Raw genomic sequence first — 24109 nt, forward strand, 5'->3', positions numbered from 1 at the left:
TTCTTTTTCTTCTCTGATTGCTGTGGCTAAAACTTCCAAAACTATGTTGAATAAGAGTGGTGAGAGTGGGCAACATTGTCTTGTTCCTGATCTTAGAGGAAATGGTTTCACATTTTCACCATTGTGAGAGATGTTGGCTGTGGGTTTGTTATATATGACCTTTATTATGTTGAGGTACATTCCCTCTATGCCTATTTTCTGGAGAGTTTTTACCATAAATCGGGGCTGAATTTAGTCAAAAGGTTTTTCTGCATCTATTGAGATGATCATATGGTTTTTCTCCTTCAGTTTGTTAATATGGTGTGTAACATTAATTGATTTGCGTATATTGAAGAATCCTTTCATTCCTGGAATAAACCCCATTTGATCATGGTGTATCATCCTTTTAATGTGCTGTTGGAAGCTGTTTGCTAGTATTTTGTTGAGGATTTTTGCATCTGTGTTCATCAGTGATACTGGCCCGTAGTTTTGTTTGTGACATCTTTGTCCTGTTTTGGTATCAGGGTGATGGTGGCCTCGTAGAATGAGTTTAGGAGTGTTCCTCGCTCTTCTCTAAATGTTTGATAGAATTCGCCTGTGAAGCCGCGTGGTCCTGGGCTCTGTTTGTTGGAAGATTTTTAATCACAGTCTCAATTTCAGTGCTTGTGATTGGTCTGTTTATATTTTCTGTTTCTTACTAGTTCAGTCTCAGAAGGTTGTGCTTTTCTAGGAATTTAGAAATTTGTTTTCCATTTTATTGGCACGTAGTTGGTTGTAGTAATCTCTCTTGAACCTTTGTATTTCTACAGTGTCAGTTGTTACTTCTCCTTTTTCATGTCTAATTCTCTTGATTTGAGTCTTCTCCCTTTTTTTCTTGATGAGTCTGGCTAATGGTTTATCAATTTTGTTTGTCTTCTCGAAGAACCAGCTTTTAGTTTTATTGCTCTTTGCTATCGTTTCCTTCATTTCTTTTTCATTTATTTCTGATCTGATCTTTATGATTTCTTTCCGTCTGCTAACTCTGGGGTTCTTTTGTTCTTCTTTCACTAATTGCATTAGGTGTAAGGATAGGTTGCTTATTTGAGGTGTTTCTTGGTTTTTGGCATAGGGTTGTATTGCTATACATTTCCCTCTTAGAACTGCTTTTCTGTATCTCATAGGTTTTGGGTCATTGTGTTTCCACTGTCATTTGTTTCTAGGTATTTTTTGATTTCCTCTTTGATTTCTTCAATGATGTCTTCATTATTAAGTAGTGTATTGTTTAACCTCCATGTGTTTGTATTTTTTACAGATTTTTACCTGTAATTGATATCTAGTCTCATAGCGTCGTGGTCGGAAAAGATACTTGATATGATTTCAGTTTTCTTAAATTTACCAAGGCTTGATTTGTGACCCAAGATATGTTGTATCCTGGAAATGTTCCATGAGCACTTGAGAAAAATGTGTATTCTGTTGTTTTTGGATGGAATGTCCTATAAATATCAATTAAGTCCATCTTGTTTAATGTATCATTTAAAGCTTGTGTTTCCTTATTTATTTTCATTTTGGATGATCTGTCCATTAGTGAAAGTGGGGTGTTAAAGTCCCCTACTATGGTTGTGTTACTCTCGATTTCCCCTTTATGGCTGTTAGTATTTGCCTTATGTATTGAAGTGCTCCTATGTTGGGTGCATAAATATTTACAATTGTTATATCTTCTTCTTGGATTGCTCCCTTGATCATTATGTAGTGTCCTTCTTTGTCTCTTGTAATAGTCTTTATTTTAAAGTCTATTTTGTCTGATACGAGAATTGCTACTCCAGCATTCTTTTGATTTCAATTTGCATGGAATATCTTTTTCCAACCCCTCACTTTCAGTCTGTATGTGTCCCTAGGTCTGAAGTGGGTCTCTTGTAGACAGTATACATACGGGTCTTGTTTTTTTTTTTTTTTTTCCTTTCGGGTCTTGTTTTTGTATCCATTCAGCCAGTCTATGTCTTTTGGTTGGAGCATTTAATCCATTTACATTTAAGGTAATTATCGATATGTATGTTCCTATTAGCATTTTCTTAATTGTTTTGCTTTCATTAGTGTAGGTCTTTTCCTTCTCTTGTGTTTCCTGCCTAGAGTAGTTTATTTAGCATTTGTTGTAAAGATGGTTTGGTGGTGCTGAATTCTCTTAGCTTTTGCTTGTCTATAAAGGTTTTAATTTCTCCATCAAATCTGAATGAGATCCTTGCTGGGTAGAGTAATCTCAGTTGTAGGTTTTTCCCTTTCATCACTTTAAAGATGTCCTGCCACTACCTTCTGGCTTGCAGAGTTTCTGCTGAAAGATCAGCTGTTAACCTTATGGGGATTCTCTTGTATGTTATTTTTTGTTTTTCCCTTGCTGCTTTTAATATGTTTTCTTTGTATTTATTTTTTGATAGTTTGATTAATATGTGTCTTGGCGTGTTTCGCCTTGGATTTATCCTGTATGAGACTATCTGTGCTTCCTGGACTTGATTCATTATTTCCTTTCCCATATTAGGGAATTTTTCAACTATAATCTCTTCAAATATTTTCTCAGTACCTTTCTTTTTCTCTTCTCCTTCTGGAACCCCTATAATTCAAATGTTTGTGTGTTTAATGTCCCAGAGGTCTCTAAGACTGTCCTCAGTTCTTTTCATTCCTTTTTCTTCATTCTTCTCTGCAGTAGTTATTTCCACTATTTTATCTTCCAGGGCACTTATCCGTTCTTCTGCTTCAGTTATTCTGCTATTGATTCCGTCTAGAGAATTTTTAATTTCATTTATTGTGTTATTCCTCACTGTTTGCTCGCTCTTTAGTTCTTCTAAGTCCTTATTAAACGTTTCTTGTATTTTCTCCATTCTATTTCCAAGATTTTGTATCATCTTTACTGTCATTACTCTGAATTCTTTTTCAGGTAGACTGCCTATTTCCTCTTCATTTGTTAGGTCTGGTGGGTTTTTATCTTGCTCCTTCATCTGCTGTGTTTCTCTGTCTTCTCATTTTGCTTAACTTACTGTGTTTGGGGTCTGCTTTTCGCAGGCTGCAGGTTTGTAGTTCCCGTTGTTTTTGGTGTCTGCCCCCAGTGGCTAAGGTTGGTTCAGTGGGTTGTGTAGGCTTTCTGGTGGAGGGAACTCTTGCCTGTGTTCTGGTGGATGAGGCTGGAACTTGTCTTTCTGGTGGGCAGGACTGCGTCCAGTGGTGTTTTTTGGGGTGTCTGTGACCTTATTATGATATTAGGCGGCCTCTCTTTTAACGGGTGGGGTTGTGTTCCTGTCTTTATAGTCGTTTGGCATAGCGTGTCCAGCACTGTAGCTTGCTGGTCATTGAGTGGAGCTGAGTCTTAGCGTTGAGATGGAGATCTCTGGGAGAGCTTTCGCCATTTGATATTACGTGGAGCTGGGAAGTCTCTTGTGGACCAGTGTCCTGAACTCAGCTTTCCCACCTCAGAGACACAGGTCTGACACCCGGCCAGAGCACCAAGACCCTGTCAGCCACATGGCTCAGAAGAAAAGGGAGAAAAAGAGAAAGAAGGAAAGAAAAAAATAAAATAAAATAGGTTATTAGAATAAAAAATTTTTTTAATTATTAAAAATAAAAAAACTTAAAAGTAATTCAAAAAAGAAAGAAAGAAGAGACAAGCCAAACCCAAAAGCAAATCCACCACTGATAACAGGCTATAAAAACTGTGCTAAAAACTAAAAGAAAAACAACAACAGCAAGAACAACAACAACAAAATGGAGAGACAGAACCCTAGGACAAATGGTAAAAGCAAAGCTATACAGACAAAATCACACAAAGAAGCATACAAATACACACTCACAAAAAGAGAAAAAGGAAAAAAAAATATATGTAAAAAAAAAAAAGGAAGAGAGCAACCAAATCAGTAAACAAATCTACCAATGATAGTAAAGTCTAAATACTAAACTATGATAAATATAAAACCAGAAACCAGTCCGTCACATAGCAAACCCCAAATCTACAGTTGCTCCCAAAGTCCACAGCCTCAATTTTGGAATGGTTTGTTGTCCATTCAGGTATTCCACCGATGCAGGGTACATCAGGTTGATTGTGGAAATTTAATCGCTGCTCCTGAGGCTGCACGGACAAATTTCCCTTTCTCTTCTTTCTTTGCATAGCTCCCGGGGTTCAGCTTTGGAACTGGCCCCGCCTCTGCGTGTAGGTCGCCTGAGGGCGTCTTTTCCCTCCCAGACAGGATGGGGTTAAAGGAGCAGCTGATTAGGGGGCTCTGGCTCATTCAGGCCAGGAGGAGGGAGGGTTACAGGATGTGGGACGAGCCTGTGGTGGCAGAGGCCAGCATGACATTGCAACAGTGTGAGGCACGCCGTGCATTCTCCCGGGAAAGTTGTCCCTGGATCCCGGGACCCTGGCAGTGGCGGGCTGCACCGGCTCCCAGGAGGGGAGGTGTGGATAGTGACCTGTGCTTGCTCACAGGCTTCTTGGTGGCTGCAGCAGCAGCCTTAGCGTCTCATGCCTGTCTCTGGGGTCTGCGCTGATAGCCGTGGCTCGCGCCCGTCTCTGGAGCTTGTTTAGGTGGTGCTCTGAATCCCCTCTCCTCGTGCACCCCAAAACAATGGTCTCTTGCCTCTTAGGCAGTCCCAGACTTTTTCCTGGACTCCCTCCCAGCTACCTGTGGCGCACTAGCCCCCTTCAGTCTGTGTTCATGCAGCCAACCCCAGTCTTCTCCCTGAGGTCTGACCTCTGAAACTGGAGCCTCAACACCCAACCCCCACCCATCATGGCGAGTGAGCAGACAAGTGTCTCAGGCTGGTGAGAGCTGGTCGGCAATGATCCTCTGTGCGGGAATCTCTCTGCTTTGCCCTCTGCACTCCTATTGCTGCGCTCTTCTCCATAGCTCCAAAGCTTCCCCTCCTCCCACCCCCCCATCTCCACCAGTCAAGGGGCTTCCTAGTGTGTGGAAACTTTTCCTCCTTCACAGCTCCCTCCCCAAGGTGCAGGTCCAGTCCCTATTCTTTTGTCTCTATTTTTTCTTTTGCCCTACCCAGGTACGTGGGGAATTTCTTGCCTTTTGGGAAGTCTGAGGTCTTCTGCCAGCATTCAGTAGGTGTTCTGTAGGAGTAGTTCCACATGTAGATGTATTTCTGATGTATTTGTGGGGAGGAAGGTGATCTCCACATCTTACTTCTCTGCGGTCTTGAAGGTATCTCTCCTCTGTCATTTCTGATTTTGTGACCCACTCTCTTTTATTCTTGGTGAGTCTAGCTAAAGATTTGTCAATTTGGTTTATCTTTCGAAGAACCAACTTTTTATTTCATTGATTTCTTCTATTGTCTCTTTAGTCTCTATTTCATTTATTTCTGCTCTGATCTTTGTTGTTTGCTTCCTTCTTTTAACTTTGGGCTTTGTTTGTTCTTCTTCTAGTTCTTTGAGGTGTAAAGTTAGGTTGTTTATTTGAGACTTTTATTGTTTCTAGAAGTAGGCATTTATCATTGTTAATCCTTGCCTCTTAAAGCTGCTTTTCTGCAGGTTTGGTATGTTGTGTTTCCATTTTTCTTTGTCTCAAGATTTTTTTATTCCACTTTTGGTTTCTTTATTGACCCATTGTTTGTTGAATAGCATGTTGTTTAGTCTCCACTAATTTTCCAGTTTCCTTCTTGTCATTGATTTCTATTTTCATACCATTGTGGTATGAAAATATGCTTGTTATTGTCTTAATCTTCTTAAATTTGTTAAGATTTGTTTTGTGGACTAACATATGATCTCTCCTGGAGAACGTTCATTGTGCACTTGAGAAGAATGTGTATTCTGTTGCTTTTGGTTGGATATTTGTTAAGTTCATCAGATCTAACATGTCATTTAAAGTCCCCTACTGTTATTGTATTGCTGTTTATTTCTCCCTTTTTTGGTCTGTTAACATCTGGTGTATATATATAGGGGCTCCTATGTTGGATACATAAATATTTATAAATATTATATCTTCTTGTTGGATTGACCCCTGTATCAACATGTAAGACTTCTTTGTTTCTTACTACAGTTTTTCTATTTCCTTTTATTGCTGAATAATATTCCATTGAATGGATATATCACATTTTCTTTATCCATTTACTAGTAGAGGGATATTTGTATTTATCCAGTTTGGGGCTGTTAAGAATAATGCTGGAGATTTGAGAAAATGGTGGAAGAGTAAGACGCGGAGATCACCTTCCTCCCCACAGATACATCAGAAATACATCTACACGTGGAACTGCTCCTATAGAACACCCACTGAACGCTGGCAGAAGACATCAAACCTCCCAAAAGGCAAGAAACTCCCCACCTACCTGGGTAGGGCAAAAGAAAAAAGAAAAAACAGAGACAAAAGAATAGGGACGGGACCTGCACCAGTGTGAGGGAGCTGTGAAGGAGGAAAGGTTTCCACCCACTAGGAAGCCCCTTTGTGGGCAGAGACTGCGGGTGGCGGAGGGGGAAAGCTTCGGAGCCGCGGAGGAGAGTGCAGCAACAGGGGTGTGGGGGGAAAGCGGAGAGATTCCCACACAGAGGATCGCTGCCGACCGGCACTCACCAGCCCGAGAGGCTTGTCTGCTCACCCGCCTGGGCGGGAGGGGCTGGGAGCTGAGGCTCGGGCTTCGGTCGGATGCAGGGAGAGGACTTGGGTTGGCGGTGTGAACACAGCCTGAAGGGGTTGGTGCGCCACGGCTAGCCAGGAGGAAGTCAGGGAAATGTCTGGACCTGCCGAAGAGGCAAGAGACTTTTTCTTGCCTCTTTGTTTCCTTGTGCGTGAGGAGAGGGGATTAAGAGCGCTGCTTAAAGGAGCTCTAGAAATGGGCGCAAGCCGCAGCTATGAGCACGGACCCCAGAGACGGGCATGAGACGCTAAGGCTGCTCCTGCTGCCACCAAGAAGCCTGTGTGCGAGCACAGGTCACCCTCCACACCTCCCCTCCTGGGAGCCTCTGCAGCCCGCCACTGCCAGGGTCCCATAACCCAGGGACAATTTCCCTGGGTGGACACACGGCGTGCCTCAGGCTGCCACAACATCACGCAGGCCTCTGCCACCGCAGGCTCACCCTGCATCTGTACCCCTCCCTACCCCCGCCCTGAATGAGCCAGAGCCGCCAAATCAGCTGCCCCTTTAACCCTGTCCTGTCTGAGCGAAGAACAGATGCCCTCCGGCGACCTACACACAGAGGTGGAGCCAAATCCAAAGCTGAGCCCCTGGGAGCTGCGAGAACAAAGAAGAGAAAGGGAAATCTCTCCCAGCAGCCTCAGGAGCAGCGGATTAAATCTCCACAATCAACTTGATGTACCCTGCATCTGTGGAATACCTGAATAGACAATGAATCATCCCAAATTGAGGAGGTGGACTTTGGGAGCAAGATATATTATTTTCTCCCCTTTTCCTCTTTTTGTGAGTGTGTATGTGTATGCTTCTGTGTGAGATTTTCTCTGTATAGCTTTGCTTTCACTATTTATCCTAGGGTTCTGTCTGTCTGTATTTTTTTCTTTCTTTTTTTACTTAAAAATTTTTTTTTTCTTAAAAATTAATTTTTTTATTTTAATTACTTTATTTTATCTTACTTTATTTTATTTTATTCTCTTCCTTCTTTCCTTCCTCCCTCCCTCCCTCCCTCCCTGCCTCCCTTCCTTTCTATTTTTTCTCCCTTTTATTCTGAGCTGTGTGGAGGACAGGCTCTTGGTGCTCCAGCCAGGTGTCAGGGCTGTGCCACTGAGGTAGGAGAGCCAACTTAGGACACTGGTCCACAAGAGACCTCCCAGCTCCACATAATATCAAACGGCAAAAATCTCCCAGAGATCTCTGTCTTCAACACCAAGACCCAGCTTCACTCAACGAACAACAAGCTACAGTGCTGGACACCGTATGCCAAACAGCAAGCAGCACAGGAACACAGCCCCATTCATTAGCAGGGAGGCTGCCTAAAATCATAATAAGGCCACAGACACCCAAAAACACACCACCAGACGTGGACCTGCCCACCAGAATGTCACAGTCCAGCCTCGTCCACCAGAACACAGGCAGTAGTCCCCTCCACCAGGAAGCCTACACAACCCACTGAACCAACCTTAGCCACTGGGGACAGACACCAAAAACAATGGGAACTACGAACCTGCAGCCTGCAAAAAGGAGAGCCCAAACACAGTAAGATAAGCAAAATGAAAAGACAGAAAAACACACAGCAGATGAAGGAGCAAGGTAAAAACTCACCAGACCTAACAAATGAAGAGGAAATAGGCAGTCTACCTGAAAAAGAATTCAGAGTAATGACAGTAAAGATGATACAAAATCTTGGAAATAGAATAGAGAAAATGCAAGAAACATTTAACAAGGACCTAGAAGAACTAAAGAGGAAACAAGCAATGATGAACAACACAATAAATGAAAGTAAAAATACTCTAGAAGGGATCAATAGCAGAATAACTGAGACAGAAGAACGGATAAGTGCCCTGGAAGATAAAATAGTGGAAATAACTACTGTAGAGCAGAATAAAAAAAAAAAGAATGAAAAGAACTGAGGACAGTCTCAGAGACCTCTGGGACAACATTAAACGCACCAACATTCAAATTATAGGGGTCCCAGAAGAAGAGAAAACGAAAGGGCCTGAAAAATATTTGAAGAGATTATAGTTGAAAACTTCCTAATATGGGAAAGAAAATAGTTAATTAAGTCTGGGAAGCACAGAGAGTCCCATACAGGATAAATCTACGGAGAAACACGCCAAGACACATATTAATCAAACTATCAAAAATTAAATAGAAAGGAAACATATTAAAAGCAGCAAGGGAAAAACAGCAAATAACTCAGAAGGGAATCCCCATAAGGTTAACATCTGATCTTTCAGCAGAAACTGCAAGCCAGAAGGGAGTGGCAGGACATGTTTAAAGTTATGAAGGAAAAGAACCGACAACCAAGATTACTGTACCCAGCAAGGATCTCATTCAGATTTGATGAAGAAATTAAAACCTTTACAGACAAGCAAAAGCTGAGAGTTCAGCACCACCAAACCAGCTTTACAACAAATGCTAAAGGAACCTCTGTAGGCAAGAAACACAAGAGAAGGAAAAGACCTACAATAACAAACCCAAAACAATTAAGAAAATGGGAATAGGAACATACATATCGATAATTACCTTAAATGTAAATGGCTTAAATGCTCCCACAAAAGACACAGACTGGCTGAACGGATACAAAAACAAGACCCGTATATATGCTGTCTACAGTAGACCCACTTCAGACCTAGGGACACATACAGACTGAAAGTGAGGGGATGGAAAAAGATATTCCATGCAAATGGAAATCAGAAGAAAGCTGGAGTAGCAGTTCTCATATCAGACAAAATAGACTTTAAAGACTATTACAAGAGACAAAGAAGGACACTACATAATGATCAAGGGATCAATCCAAGAAGAAATTATAACAATTGTAAATATTTATGCACGCAACATAGGAGCACTTCAATACATAAGGCAAATACTGACAACCATAAAAGGGGAAATCAACAGTAACAGAATCATAGCAGGGGACTTTAACACCCCACTTTCACTAATAGACAGATCATCCAAAATGAAAATAAATAAGGAAACACAAGCTTTAAATGATACATTAAACAAGATGGACTTAATTGATATTTATAGGACATTCCATCCAAAAACAACAGAATACACATTTTGCTCAAGTGCTCATGGAACATTTCCAGGATAGAACATATCTTGGGTCACAAATCTAGCCTTGGTAAATTTTAAAAAATTGAAATCATATCAAGTATCTTTTACGACCACAATGCTATGAGACTAGATATCAGTTACAGGAAAAGATCTGTAAAAATTACAAACACATGGAGGCTAAACAGTACATTACTTAATAATGAAGTGGTCACTGAAGAAGTCAAAGAGGACATCAAAAACTATCTAGAAACAAATGACAATGGAGACACGACACAAAACCTATGAGAAGCAGCAAAAGCAGTACTAAGAGGGAAGTTTACAGCAATACAATCCTACCTTAAGAAACAGGAAACATCTCAAATAAACAACCTAACCTTGCACCTAAAGCAATTAGAGAAAGAAGAACAAAAAAACCCCAAAGCTACCAGAAGGAAAGAAATCATAAAGATCAGATCAGAAATAAATGCAAAAGAAATGAAGGAAAGAATAGCAAAAATCAATAAAACTAAAAGCTGGTTCTTTGAGAAGATAAACAAAATTGATAAACCATTAGCCAGACTCATCAAGAAAAAAAGGGAGAAGACTCAAATCAAGAGAATTAGACATGAAAAAGGAGAAGTAACAACTGACACTAGAAATACAAAGGATCATGAGAGATTACTACAAGCAACTCTATGCCAATAAAATGGACAACCTGGAAGAAATGGACAAATTCTTAGAAATGCACAACCTGCCAATACTGAACCAGGAAGAAATAGAAAATATGAACAGACCAATCACAAACATTGAAATTGAAACTGTGATTAAAAATCTTCCAACAACAACAACAAAAAAATCTTCCAACAAACAAAAGCCCAGGACCAGATGGCTTCACAGGCGAATTCTATCAAACATTTAGAGAAGAGCTAACACCTATCCTTCTCAAACTCTTCCAAAATATAGCAGAGGGAGGAACACTCCCAAACTCTTTCTTCGAGGCCACCATCACCCTGACACCAAAACCAGACAAGGATGTCACAAAGAAAGAAAACTGCAGGCCTATATCACTGATGAACATAGATGCAAAAATCCTTAACAAAATATTAGCAAACCGAATCCAACTGCACATTAAAAGGATGATACATCATGATCAAGTGGGGTTTATTCCAGGAATGCAAGGATTCTTCAATACACGCTAATCATTCAACGTGATACACCATATTAACAAATTGAAGGAGAAAAACCATGTGATCATCTCAATAGATGCAGAGAAAGCTTTCGACAAAATTCATTCATTTATGATAAAAACCCTGCAGAAAGTAGACGTAGAGGGAACTTTCCTCAACATAATAAAGGCCATATATGACAAACCCACAGCCAACATCGTCCTCAATGGTGAAAAACTGAAACCATTTCCACTAAGATCAGGAACAAGACAAGGGTGCCCACTCTCACCACTCTTATTCAACATAGTTTTGGAAGTTTTAGCCACAGCAATCAGAGAAGAAAAAGAAATGAATGGAATCCAAATTGCAAAAGAAGAAGTAAAGCTGTCACTGTTTGCAGATGACATGATACTATACATAGAGAATCCTAAAGATGCGACCAGAAAACTACTAGAGCTCATCAATGAATTTGGTCAAGTAGCAGGATACAAAATTAATGCAGAGAAATCTCTGGCATTCTTATACACTAATGATGAAAAATCTGAAAGTGAAATTAAGAAAACACTCGCATTTACCATTGCAACAAAGAGAATAAAATATCTAGGAATAAACCTACCTAAGGAGACAAAAGACCTGTATGCAGAAAATTATAAGACACTGATGAAAGAAATTAAAGGTGATACAAAGAGATGGAGAGATATACCATGTTCTTGGATTGGAAGAATCAACATTGTGAAAATGACTCTAGTACCCAAAGCCATCTACAGATTCAGTGCAATCCCTATCAAACTACCACTGGCATTTTTCACAGAACTAGAACAAAAAATTTCACAATTTGTATGGAAACACAAAAGATCCCGAATAACCAAAGAAATCTTGAGAGAACAAATAATGGAGCTGGAGGAATCAGGCTCCATGACTTCAGACTGTACTACAAAACTACAGTAATCAAGATAGTATGGTACTGGCAAAAAACAAATATAGGTCAATGGAACAGGACAGAAAGCCCAGAGGTAAACCCATGCACATATGGTCACCTTATCTTTGATAAAGGAGGCAAGAATATACAGTGGAGAAAAAACAGCCTTCTCAATAAGTGGTGTTGGGAAAACTGGACAGGTACATATAAAAGTATGAAATTAGAACACTCCCTAACACCATACAGAAAAATAAGCTCAAAATGGATTAAAGACCTAAATGTAAGGCCAGACACTATGAAACTGTTAGAGGAAAACATAGGCAGAACACTCTGTGCCATAAATCACAGCAAGATCCTTTTTGACCCACCTCCTCGAGAAATGGAAATAAAAACAAACAAATGGGACCTAATGAAACTTAAAAGCTTTTGCACAGCAAAGGAAACCATAAACAAGACCAAAAGGCAACCCTCAGAATGGGAGAAAATATTTGCAAATGAAGCAACTGACAAAGGATTAATCACCAAAATTTACAAGCAGCTCATGCAGCTCAATAACTAAAAAACAAGCAACGCAATCCGAAAATGGGCAGAAGACCGAAATAGACATTCCTCCAAAGAAGATATACAGACTGCCAACAAACACATGAAAGAATGCTCAACATTAGAGAAATGTAAATTAATCATTAGAGAAATGCCAATCAAAACTACAATGAGATATCATCTCACACTGGTCAGAATGGCCATCATCCAAAAATCTAGAAACAGTAAATGCTGGAGAGGGTGTGGAGAAAAGGGAACACTCTTGCACTGCTGGTGGGAATGTGAATTGGTTCAGCCACTATGGAGAACAGTATGGAGGCTCCTTAAAAAACTACAAATAGAACTACCATACGACCCAGCAATCCCACTACTGGGCATACACCCTGAGAAAACCATAATTCAAAAAGAGTCACGTACCAAAATGTTCATTGCACCTCTGTTTACAATATAGCCAGGAGATGGAAGCAACCTAAGTGTCCATCAACAGATGAATATATAAAGAAAATGTGGCACATATATACAATGGAATATTACTCAGCCATAAAAAGCAACGAAATTGAGTTATTTGTAGTGAGGTTGATGGACCTAGAGTTTGTCATACAGAGTGAAGTAAGTCAGAAGGGCAAAACAGATACCGTATGCTAACATATATATATATGGAGTCTAAGATAAAAAAAAAAAGGTCATGAAGAACCTAGGGGTAAGACGGGAATAAAGACAGACCTACTAAAGCATGGACTTCAGGTTATGGGGAGGGCGAAGGGTAAGCTGGGACAAAGTGAGAGAGTGGCATGGACATATATACACTACCAAATGTAAAATAGATAGCTAGTGGGAAGCAGCCGCATAGCACAGGGAGATCAGCTGGGTGGTTTGTGACCACTTATAGGGGTGGGATAGGGAGGGTGGGAGGGAGGGAGACGCAAGAGGGAAGAGATATGGGAACATATGTATATGTATAACTGACTCACTTTGTTATAAAGCAGAGACTAACACACCTTTGTAAAGCAGTTATACTCTAATAAAATGTTAAAAAAAAGATTAATGCTACTTTCATACACAAGTCTTTATTTGGTTCTGTATTTTCATGTCTCTTGAGTAGATACCTGGGTTTGGTATGTATCTTTAGATATTTGTAATCACAGTGAATCAAGTCATCTAGTACACGTCCGTTTTGAGAAGAAATAGCCATTAACCATTGATACATAGTATATGTTTAGTATCAGTAATTAACTGATATTTCATATTTTATTAAAGTTGAAATAGGAAAGTGACCACAAGGTTTGTATGGTAAGTTTACGTTTAATTTTTAAAGACACTTAGGGGTTGATTTTTATTTAGTTACAGTCTCCTATAGAAACCACCTATCATTATCTTCTGCATGACACTGTAATCCCATTTCTATGTTCTTCCCTTTTTCCAACTTCCTAATATTTTTCTAATAGTCTTCTAAGCACTTCAAATTATTAAACAGAACTGCATCATAACTACCTATTATCTACATGGGCTGTCACTGCTACAAATCAAATATTCATTACATATCATTAAAAAGCGCACCTTACTGTGAAATCTCACTGAAGGAGTGGGAAAATATTGTGACAGGAGATACATGTGATTGGATAATAGTTAACTCTTCAGTGAACAGCACTTGCCTTCCTGGAAGAAGCCTGCCTTCAGGTAGAGCTCATATAGTGAAATTTGGGTCTGGTCTAATATATTAAATGATTCACATCCTGACTTTCTAAGGTAAGCGTCATTGTCATTACTGATTCTACAAAGCATAGTTTCCAGTATCTATAGTGTATTCAAGTTTAGGAAATGTTTCTCCCGTTTATTTTATTTATTCAGCAATTCACTGAGCCGTGTCTCTTTGACAGGCACTGCTAAGCACGCAGTCTCATTTGATTTTCATGACAGCTTTTGTCAGTGTAGGAGGATCACGTATCACCCTTAATCTTATATATCATACACTCACACATACACTGTCTCTTTCACAGATATGCACCCGTGTGTGCATACACACGCACTTTCCGTGTCACCTCTGCTTTTTCTGAGAGGATGTGGCCAATGGGAATCTATGCTGACTCCTATAAAATCCTATCTGTATAAATGACTAAATTTTTTTTTTAATGAAAGAGGATAGGAAATACCTAATATTAAAAATGGGTCACTTTACATTGCACCTTCATTTCACTTTCTCCAACATGATATTGACCTCTTGGCCAGGACAAAGCAAACCTGAAATTAGGGAACACTAAAACATGTTATTTTATGTATAATGCAAAGGGATTAGTGTTAATTTGGTTTTTCACTAAAGGCTTATGGTTTACATTAGATGAAGCTTATTTCTTTTTAGTGGTATGAAGAGGACTTGTATGTAATTTCAGATTCTACACACCTCATTTGTATTTTCTTTTAGAAAATGTCTCAGTTAAAATCAATGCCCTACTATTCGTTTAAGCCCCCTTGCCTTCAATACAACTAATTGATAAACCGTAATAATTAATGGCCTGATTAAACCAAAATGACTTGCATCTGCCCTGATGATTGCCATTTATAATCAGTCACTTTAATGACTCATCTTTTCTGTGCTTCGCTTACAGAAGAATGGCTATGATGTTTTTAAGTGAGCTGAATGAAAAGCTGTATGCTCTCAGTTGCTGTTTGTTTTCCATAACTTGAGATTGCATTAAAATAAGCATAGATATAAGTCTCCTTAAAAGTAATCTTTCTTGCCTAATCTGTCCTCTTGTTTCTGGCTTGGAATGAAGTTGAAAACAAACCAAAAAAAAAAAAAAAGGCAACAAAAATCATTTTAGTATTCCTGGAGCTGTTCTTGAGAATTATAGAATTTCCATGTTTTAAATGAAAACATGGAAATGATAAGTTCGGTGGCTATATACTAGGATTGTTGATAACTCAGGTATAAGATGGAGTATTTTATTACGATAAAGTGATACTTAAATCAGAGGAACTACCCTCATTCCAACATTTAAAAGGATTCCATTTGCTTCAAATTCTGTCACATGAATTCAGATTTAGTTTAACTAAATAAAGTCTTAATTATTATATCCTATTTATTTCAAAAAAGGATTTGAGGCAGCTTACAATATGAGGTGTAAACAGTGAACAAAGGACAAAAAAACAAGAATTTTAAAATAAAGGGATAGTTCCACTTCTACCCAGGAAGGAAATGCTGCTGTGGAACCTCCACCAAAAACAACTAGGAAGCTAGACAAAATTTATGAAACATCTGTTTTCAGGTATTAGATAACAAGCAGTGCAGGACTGTGATTCTGAAGAGAAGGGAAACATGAGGGGAGCCCTATGATCACCCGTTTTAAGCCTGGAGACAATTTCCAGACTGCAGCATAAGGAAGGGGAACCAGTCAGAGCCCAAAGATCTTACTGAGCTGAAGAGACAGAGTTTGGCTGTCAAGAAGGCTTTAAAATGGCTAAAATTTACAGAGCAGAGTCCTAGAGATGCAGGAACTGTGCAAAAAGAAAGAGCTCAAGAACTTGTGTGAGACTCTCCTTGAATTTTTGGCCGAATATCAACCTCTGCTTTTGTAGGGTGAAATCTTACAAAGCTAGTTTGGGAATGAAAATTTCTGGGGTTCTGTAAGCTAAACAATTCCCAAAGCTTACACAAGATTGGGAATTTTAAAAATTCTAACCAGCCAGAGTAGAGAGACCTTTTTGGATACATTGGAGCATTCAGGAGAGACTTTAGAAGGGTCATGTTTTAATAGAGGGGCTAAACTAGCCCTAGAGTAGGGATTGCTCTGGCTTTCCACAAATAAAAGTTCCAAAATAAGCCTCAAAATGATCTGGCTATCTTCAAGTAAGTTAACTACCTGCCAGTATCAAGTTTAGCACTCTTTAAAGGATTACAGCAAATTCGCTCAGCAATATACGATTCAGAATACATGGCATCTAAATAAAAATCAGTATGTGAAAAAAATTTTTTTCTTCTGATAATGGATGAAAGACCATTAGCAGGAGAACAATCAGTCAATAGAAATGGGACTCTCCCGTTGGCAGACAAGGACTTTAGAACAGTTATGATAAATATACTCAAGGATTTAATGGGAAACATGAGCATGATGAGAGAGAAGACAGAAAAAAGAACCAAGTCGAACTTCTAGATATGAAAAATAAAGTATCTGAAGTAAAAATTTCACTTGATGGAATTAACAGTAGATTTGACACCACAGAAGAAATGATTTGTGATCTTGATGTTAGAGATATAGAAACTATCTAAAATTACTGTAAAAAAAAAGACTAAAAAGATGAGCACAGCCTCAGTGACCTTTGAGACAGTATCAGGAAGTCTAGGATAGATATGTAACTGGAGTCTCAGAAGGAAAGGAGAAAGAAAAGGGAACAAAAAGTAATTTGAAGAAATAGTGCTCCCAAACTTTCCAAATTTGATGAAACCCATAAACCCAGAGATCTAGGAGGCCTAACAAACTCTAACCATGATATACACAAAACCATACCAAAGTACATCAAAATTAAAAATGTAAAGCCAGTGATTTTTTAAATCTTTAAAATATTCAGAACAAACATAATACATTAAATAGAGAGGAACAAAAATAAGAATGACAGCAGACTTCTTGTCAGAAGCTATGCAAACCAGAAGATAACGGGAAGACATTGTTAAAATATTGAGAAAAACAAAAAACCTTTAAATCCAGAATTCTAGGTCCAGTAAATATATTTTTCCAAAATAACAGCTAAATAAAGACTTTTTAAGGCAAACAAAGCAGAGAGAATTTATTACCAATAGACCAGCATTATAAAAAGTGTTAATGAAGTTGTTTAGACAGAAGGAAAATGATACCAGATAGATTGTTAGATCCACACAAAGGAATAAATAGCACCAGGGTTAGTGTATACATGTAGATATATAAAAGACCTTTTAAAATTTTTTCACTCAGCACTGATCTAAACCTCATTCATATACTGACTCACTCACTACAACGGCTGACACACTTGCTCTAGCTCCAAAGCCATTGCTTTCAACCCCACATTCCCCGGGAAGTGCTGGAGTTGACAGGTTTGTGGGCATGTAGTGCTGACTTCGGCATCAGCCTTGCCATGCTACCTCTCATAAGGGGCTCAGGGTCCTTCATTGCATCCTGGGGTCCCAAGGATGTCACATACCCTTCTGAGCACTGTAGCTCTCAGGCCAGCGTATGTCCAGGAGTCAGGAATGACAGAAATGTGTGGAAATTAAGAATTGACCCTCGCCAACAGACTTGTGGTTTCCAAGGAGGAGGGAGGGGGTTAGGGGAGGGATGGATTGGGAGTTTGGGATTAGCAGATGTCAACTATTATATATAGAATGGATAAACAACAAGGTCCTACTGTGTAGCACAGGGAACTATATTCAATATCCTGTGATAAACCATAATGGAAAAGAATATGAAAAAGAATGTGTATATATATATATATATATATATATGTATAACTGAATCATTTTGCCATACAGGAGAAATTAACAGTGTAAATCAACTATACTTCAATAAAATATGTTTTAAAAAATTTTTTAATGATTATTTAAAGCAAAAATAAAGACACCATATTGTGGCAATTATAACATATGTAGAGGAAAGATGTATAACAGTAGCACAGAGGATGGGAGGGAAGAAAATGGAAGCATAGTGTTCTGAGGTTCTTACGTTATAAATTAAATACCCTAATATTATTTGAAAGTAGACAATGAAACATTAAAGAAACATATTGTAAATCCTAGAACAGCCGTTAAAAACAAAAAACCTTCAAATGGGCTGGCAAATTTTAGCCCACAGGTCAAATTTGGCTCATTACCTGTTTTGGTAAACAAAGATTGTTGGAACACAGCCATGCCATTTATTTCCACATTGCCTGTGATTGCTTCTGCAGTACAGTGGCAAAATTGAGTAGTTACAACAAAAACCACGTGACTCTCAACACCTTTGGTCCTTTACAGAAAAAGTTTGCCAACTTCTGGCTTAGAAGTCAATAGTAGAGATCAATGGAATGCTAAAAAGAGCCCATCTAGTCCAAAAGAAGGCAATGAAAGAAGAAAGGAACTAAGAAGAGATGGGACAAATAGCAGGATGGTAGAGTTCAACTCAGCCATATCACTAATTACGTTAAATGTGAATGGTCTAAATACTGCAGTGAAGAGCACAAATTGTCAAACTGGTCGAAAAAAAGACCCAGCTGCGTACTGTCTGCAAAATATCCATTTTAAATATTAGTGACAGAGAGGTACCATCCAAACTAATCATCAGAGTTTTTAAAGCAAAAATTATAACAACATATTACGGGTTTTATGATATATGTAGAAAAGGCAAAAATCATCTAAAAATAACAGAAACCAATCAGTAGTTGCCAGAGGTCAGGGTGGAGTTGACTGTAAAGGGGCACAGGGAACCTTTTGGGGTGATATAAATGTTTCATATCTTGATTGTGGTGTGGGTATATGGTTGTATATGTCAAAGTCACTAAACTGTATATTCAAAATGACTGCAATAAAATTGATTTTTTAAATGAATAAAACTGATTTTATAAAGTAAAGTTAAACAATAGATGAAATTCTCTTCAGATATTCTGAACTTGCCAGCAGTTTAATCAGAGGGAAAAACAGCCCATTATGTTGGTCTTTTCTAAGTGCTGACCTGAAGACCTGACTGTTTTAGATTGGTTTCTGAATCAGCAGATCTGAGGTATAACCAAAAAAGGTTCTTGTTTTTAAATGCACAGCCAGGCTTGGGAGCTATTTAGTTATATAACTCTCATTGTTTTTATTATAGGAAGCAAATTCCATTTAGATTGTACATAAGCAATGTTATTATCCTGAAATCTCATGTGCACTATTTTTGGTCAAAATATATACCAGCAGTTCCTTGGTCTACACTCTCCTGAAGGGCAGAGGTGGGTCTTACTCATGCTTCTCTCCACAGACCTACTATCATATCTGGCACATGCTAAGGCGTCAGTGAATATTTGTTGAGTGTTTTTGAATGCCCATAGATCCTCTCAGAATGAAAAATATCATTCACAAATGTATTCATTAATAGTGAAATGTATTTATTCTGAAGTATATACCATTGAGTGGGAAAAGATGGAGCTCCTTCTCAGGCCAAATTCATGCTTATCCAGGTGCACATGTTTGCCCATCTATTTAGTGGAAATATTCATTCACCAACATTTGTTCAACAGATATCATTTCTAGTCCATACCAGGCACTATTCTAGATATAGGAGTGAACACAACAGATCACATCTCTGCATTCATGGAGCTTTCCTTCTAAACGGGAGGACTGAGAGGGACATGTATACATGTACAAATATAGGGTGTCAATGGTGCCAAGTGTTATGAGGAGCACTGAAACAGGGAAGAGGGAAAGGGAATATCAGAGGTGGGAAGATATTGCTGTTCATAGTGGGTGGTTGAGGAAGGCTTCTCTTAAAAGGGTAACATTTGAGCAGAAACCTAAAAACAAGTAAAGGAGCAGGCCATGCATGTATATATGGGTGCAGAGTATTCCAGTTATATGGAACCACAAAGCAGGGAGCATGCCTGGCAAGAAGGCCAGTGAGATGAAACAGAGTGGGCAGGGAGAGGAGTAGGAAGGATGAGAGTACAGAGGTAGTAGGGGGGCAGTTCAGAGAAGGCCTTAGAAACCTTCATGAGGGCTGCCTTTTGCATTGAGTTGGGAGGCCCTTGGAGGTTTTAGGCAGAGAAATGACATGGTTTGATTTAGGTTTTAAAGAGGGCACTTTAGCTGCTGTGTTCAAGACAGACTCTAGTAGAGCAAGTGTAAAAATAGGGAGACCAGTTCAGTGGCCTTGTCGGTGAATGAGTACATACAGTCTGGCAAATATGCCCCCTCATAAACATTGAATTGGTTTTATCATTCTACTTACTGGACTTTTGAAATTATTTTCTTTTAACTAGTATTTTACCCAAATACAGCCTAAATTTATTGCAGTAGCACAGAAATTATTTTCTGAACATAACAAAATATAACACTTTACATTGCTTGGTTGATTGCCAGTGGATAATAATAATATATTTATAGAGTGTTTGACAGTTTAAAAGCTATTTTACATTCATTATCTCATCTAATCCCCACAATTTTTAAAGATTGATACGGTAACTTTTATTATCTCCCTATAGAGGTGAAAACTAAAATGTCACATGCCTAGTCCAAAGTCATATGCCAAATTTGTGGCAGGGCCCAAAAGACAAATCCAAGTCTTCTGTCTTCTAGCCTGAATCCATTGATTTTGTTTAAAGGGGTCTTTTATGTTCAAATGATGTTGCTGGGTTTGGAACACTTATATTAGCAAATTTAGTATATTGTTTAGAAAGCCATCTACCAGTGAGCAAAGATAATATGCATCCAACAGGATGCATACAAAAATGTATAAGGCATATTCCTACCCTGTGAACTTATTACTTGGTGATACCTGTAACAGTAAATGTGGTAATTACTAGTAAAAATGTCACATGCTCAGTTCCAAATGGTACAGACAGTAAATGCTTTAGCAGTTCAAAGGAAGCAGCGATTTTGATGGCCTGAGTAGGTATGGCAACAGGGAGATGGGGTACTTGAGTTTAAGGATGAGCAGGATTCAGTCAAAAAATATCAAGGAAGGGTTTTTTAACCCAGGTGGTTTGGGGTCAGGGACACAGCATGAACAAAGGCTTAGTAATGGGGTGTTTTGGATTTGTTTCTTTTGAGACGGTGACTAAAACAGTCTAGTCAGAATACAAAGGTTGTTTTGAGGATGGCTGTATGTCTACTGCTTTCATACACAAAGTATTCCTGAAAGCTAGGCTGAAAGGTGAATGTGCAAAGTCATGCAGTAGGATTACATGTAAGTAAAAAAAGATGTTGGGGAGCTGAAAATGCCATAAAGTTCTTATTTACACCTTGCCTTTTAGAATATAATCTAGAAATTTTGTTGTTTTATTTCTCTCTCTGTTGATCCACTTAAGTCAAATACGTGTCTGATTAAAGCTAAGAATTTGTTCTTTTTACCATACCTTGTGATTTCCATGTAGCTCCTTCTTCCAGGAGCTCAGAATATTTGTTCTTTATCTATCATCTGATATATGGCTTAAGAATGGTTTAAGGGTATCAGTATATAAAAGAGAAGATTGTCCAAAAGAAAAATATTCAAAGTTGAGGGCTTATAATGAGAATTAGGTTTGGAAAATAAGACCAGGCTTTGTAGAGCCTAACATTTCTGTCAGTTCGGCACACATTTATTGAGTGTCTACTGTGGCTGTCTATGATGTATATTTTTTGTGCAAACTATTGAGGCATATTTGAAAGCACAACCCTATTCTTAAGAAGTTCACACTGGGGTTGGCGGGGGAGGCCAGGGAATATTTTACTTCCTCCTCAAGGAGAGAAGTGATAGAATGAAAGTATATTTAATATGATGGTGGTATAAGGTTTATATTGAAACTGGGGAAAACTGGAGGCAGAGACCAGTTGGTTGAAAAAGCTTACACCTGCCTGGGCATACTGACGTGTATTCAAAGAGAAAGCCCCCTTAAAGGAAGTATATAGTGTGTCTTACCTGAAAGGGCATGCTACAGAGACGTGGTCTACAGCTAACCCCTGATCACAACAGTATCATCAACAAAATAATACTGTGTGTTCGTGGTTTCCATTAACTTATTCTCATCTATTAACAAATACTCACTAAGCATATACCGTATGCCTGGCACTCTTCAGGGACTGGAATATAGTAGTCAATAAAAGAGACAAAGTCCCTGCCTTCGTGGAGTTTACATTCTAGTGTCCATCAGGCAACACCAAATGAGCACATGTATGAGAAAATGCCTGTCATGTTGCCTGTCATATGGTAGGTAGGGTTCAATAATCGTTGGTTACTGAGTTTGAACTTGAAGTTTGAGTTAAGTACCTACTTTTGGTAAGATACTTTTTGCAGGGTGGAGGGACGGAGTGAGATTAACTCACAGATTTTTTTTAGATGTTACATAAAAATTATGAGTCTTTAGTTTTGGGGTAATTAAGGTTATATGCTGTATTAAATATAACAAGTTGTCTGTTCTTGACCACTTTCGCCACTGAAGATGAAGCATTGAAGCAGGTGCTCTTCTGTACTATCAAAAGTGATGTGCTCTTATCCTGCTTGGATGGTTTTTGTGGGCTCCTTGAATTCCTGAAAAGGCCTATTGTTGTCACTGACGATGCTTCACAGAAACGCTTTGTGTCATTATTTAGCGAACTGCCTTGGCAAAAGCTGTGCCAGTTCTTTTGTTAACTCTAACAACAGTCGAAATGATGTAAGGGAAGAGAAGGATAAATGAAACAAAGACTGATAAGTGCACGCATGCACACACATTTACACATCTTTTAGATCAGTTTCTGAGGATTATCTGAAGTAGCACGTAAAACCAGGAAACAGCAGAACTGCATTCACGTTCTCGTTGTTTCAACCAGATATCACCTGTTACCAGCAAACATATGAATGATTTTTTTCCTTGCTGGCTTCCCTTTGGCCTACTGCTCCTGAGGTGGGAGGAGCAGTTTCACTTTGAGAGCAGAACTAAGCCTTTCTGTACAAATTCTTTGCAGGAAGGTTACATTTTCTTATCTACTTTTCCTGAAAGCTGGAGTAAGATATTGGGTGTATTTACTGTTGTTGGAAGCCAAGATTTTATTTGACTTTCACGTGAAGTAAATAAACCCTTGCTTCTATAGAAACCAGAAATGGTTGGAAGTGAGGGAGTTTAGGACCTTACATTTTGCCTCCAGGTAAAATGCTTTGCGTTAAATTTGTGGTTAGAATTCTAGGTTGAACAGATGATGTCAATTCTGCAATATGGTATGGTGTGCATGTGTGCTTTTTTTAGAACAAGCACTGTAGATATGGAACTAGTGACATGGATTTTTCTGGTCCCTTTTTAGATGTGAAGCCCTCTAATATGCTAGTAAACACAAGAGGACAAGTCAAGCTGTGTGATTTTGGAGTTAGCACTCAGGTAGGTCTCATTTTCCTGCCGATCTTTCTTCTCTGTAACATCCACTTTCTATTTTCATTCTACTCTCTGGATTGAAAAACCACCTAGCTGCCAGACAAACAGAACTCTGCATCTTCTCGTTGGCTGGGATTGTGTTATTCATTTTTAATCTCTGAGCGAGTTTCCTTCATCAGAATATGATTGTTCATTGTTTAATGACAGTAAAAACTGCTGATATTGTAATTACTACTTACGAATAGCAAACTTCATTGATATGCAGCTTTGATATGAAAGCGTTTTGGCCAGACAAAAGGGAGGGCAGAGTGGGAGCTGTGCCTGGGGAGCCCAACTGGCCCACAATAAAAATTAATATTGGGAGCAACAATGGTGGAGGGCCATTACAATGTGCAGCACAAATTTTAATTAATTTCCATTTTGGGCCTCCCCTGAGAACCCTGGTGATAGTGACCCATGAGCGTGCTGTGATGTTGATTTGAATTGCAGCCACCTTTACTCCCAGCCAAACACGAAGACCAAAGCGAAGGTCATCATTGTATTATGAGTTGTCAAAGTCTGTTATCCCTCCAGCGTATTTAGTGTTCGTTTCATTCTAGTAATGCATGAGGCTTCATTCACATCTTGACCATCTGACTAAAAAATGAGTGTGTTCAAATTCTACTTCAAATTGACTTTGTACAATCAGGCGGGTTTGGGGTACTAAAGCGATAAGCATCCTGCTTAAGTGAATTGTTTAAGGTTATCTGCTATACACTGTAATGCTATGCTTGTTTAAGTTGGAAATCACATTCAAAAGAAAAGAGATGTAATCATTTTTAATGCCTTTGTAGATAAATTTGTTCCTTTTTATATAATT

At 38.8% G+C, this 24109-nt stretch overlaps 1 protein-coding gene across 7 annotated transcripts in view; it reads left to right on the forward strand.

The window, feature by feature from the left end:
- MAP2K5 (mitogen-activated protein kinase kinase 5) overlaps positions 1 to 24109 on the forward strand; it is a 266765-nt gene that overhangs the window by 131126 nt on the left and 111530 nt on the right. For 4 of the 7 annotated variants that reach the window (XR_012330188.1, XM_073801166.1, XM_073801165.1 and 1 more), the window contains exons 13-14: positions 6085 to 6250; positions 23183 to 23256. Coding sequence is in view for 6 of the 7 variants with exons in the window: in XM_073801166.1 (XP_073657267.1) it covers positions 6085 to 6250; positions 23183 to 23256 (240 nt within the window). In the remaining variant the exon portion in view is untranslated. The remainder of the gene's footprint in view (positions 1 to 6084; positions 6251 to 23182; positions 23257 to 24109) is intronic. The other 3 variants (XM_033851878.2, XM_033851879.2, XM_033851877.2) reach the window with 1 other exon arrangement.

Source organism: Tursiops truncatus, chromosome 2 (assembly GCF_011762595.2).
Source record: "Tursiops truncatus isolate mTurTru1 chromosome 2, mTurTru1.mat.Y, whole genome shotgun sequence".
Taxonomy (NCBI): Eukaryota; Metazoa; Chordata; class Mammalia; order Artiodactyla; family Delphinidae; genus Tursiops; species Tursiops truncatus.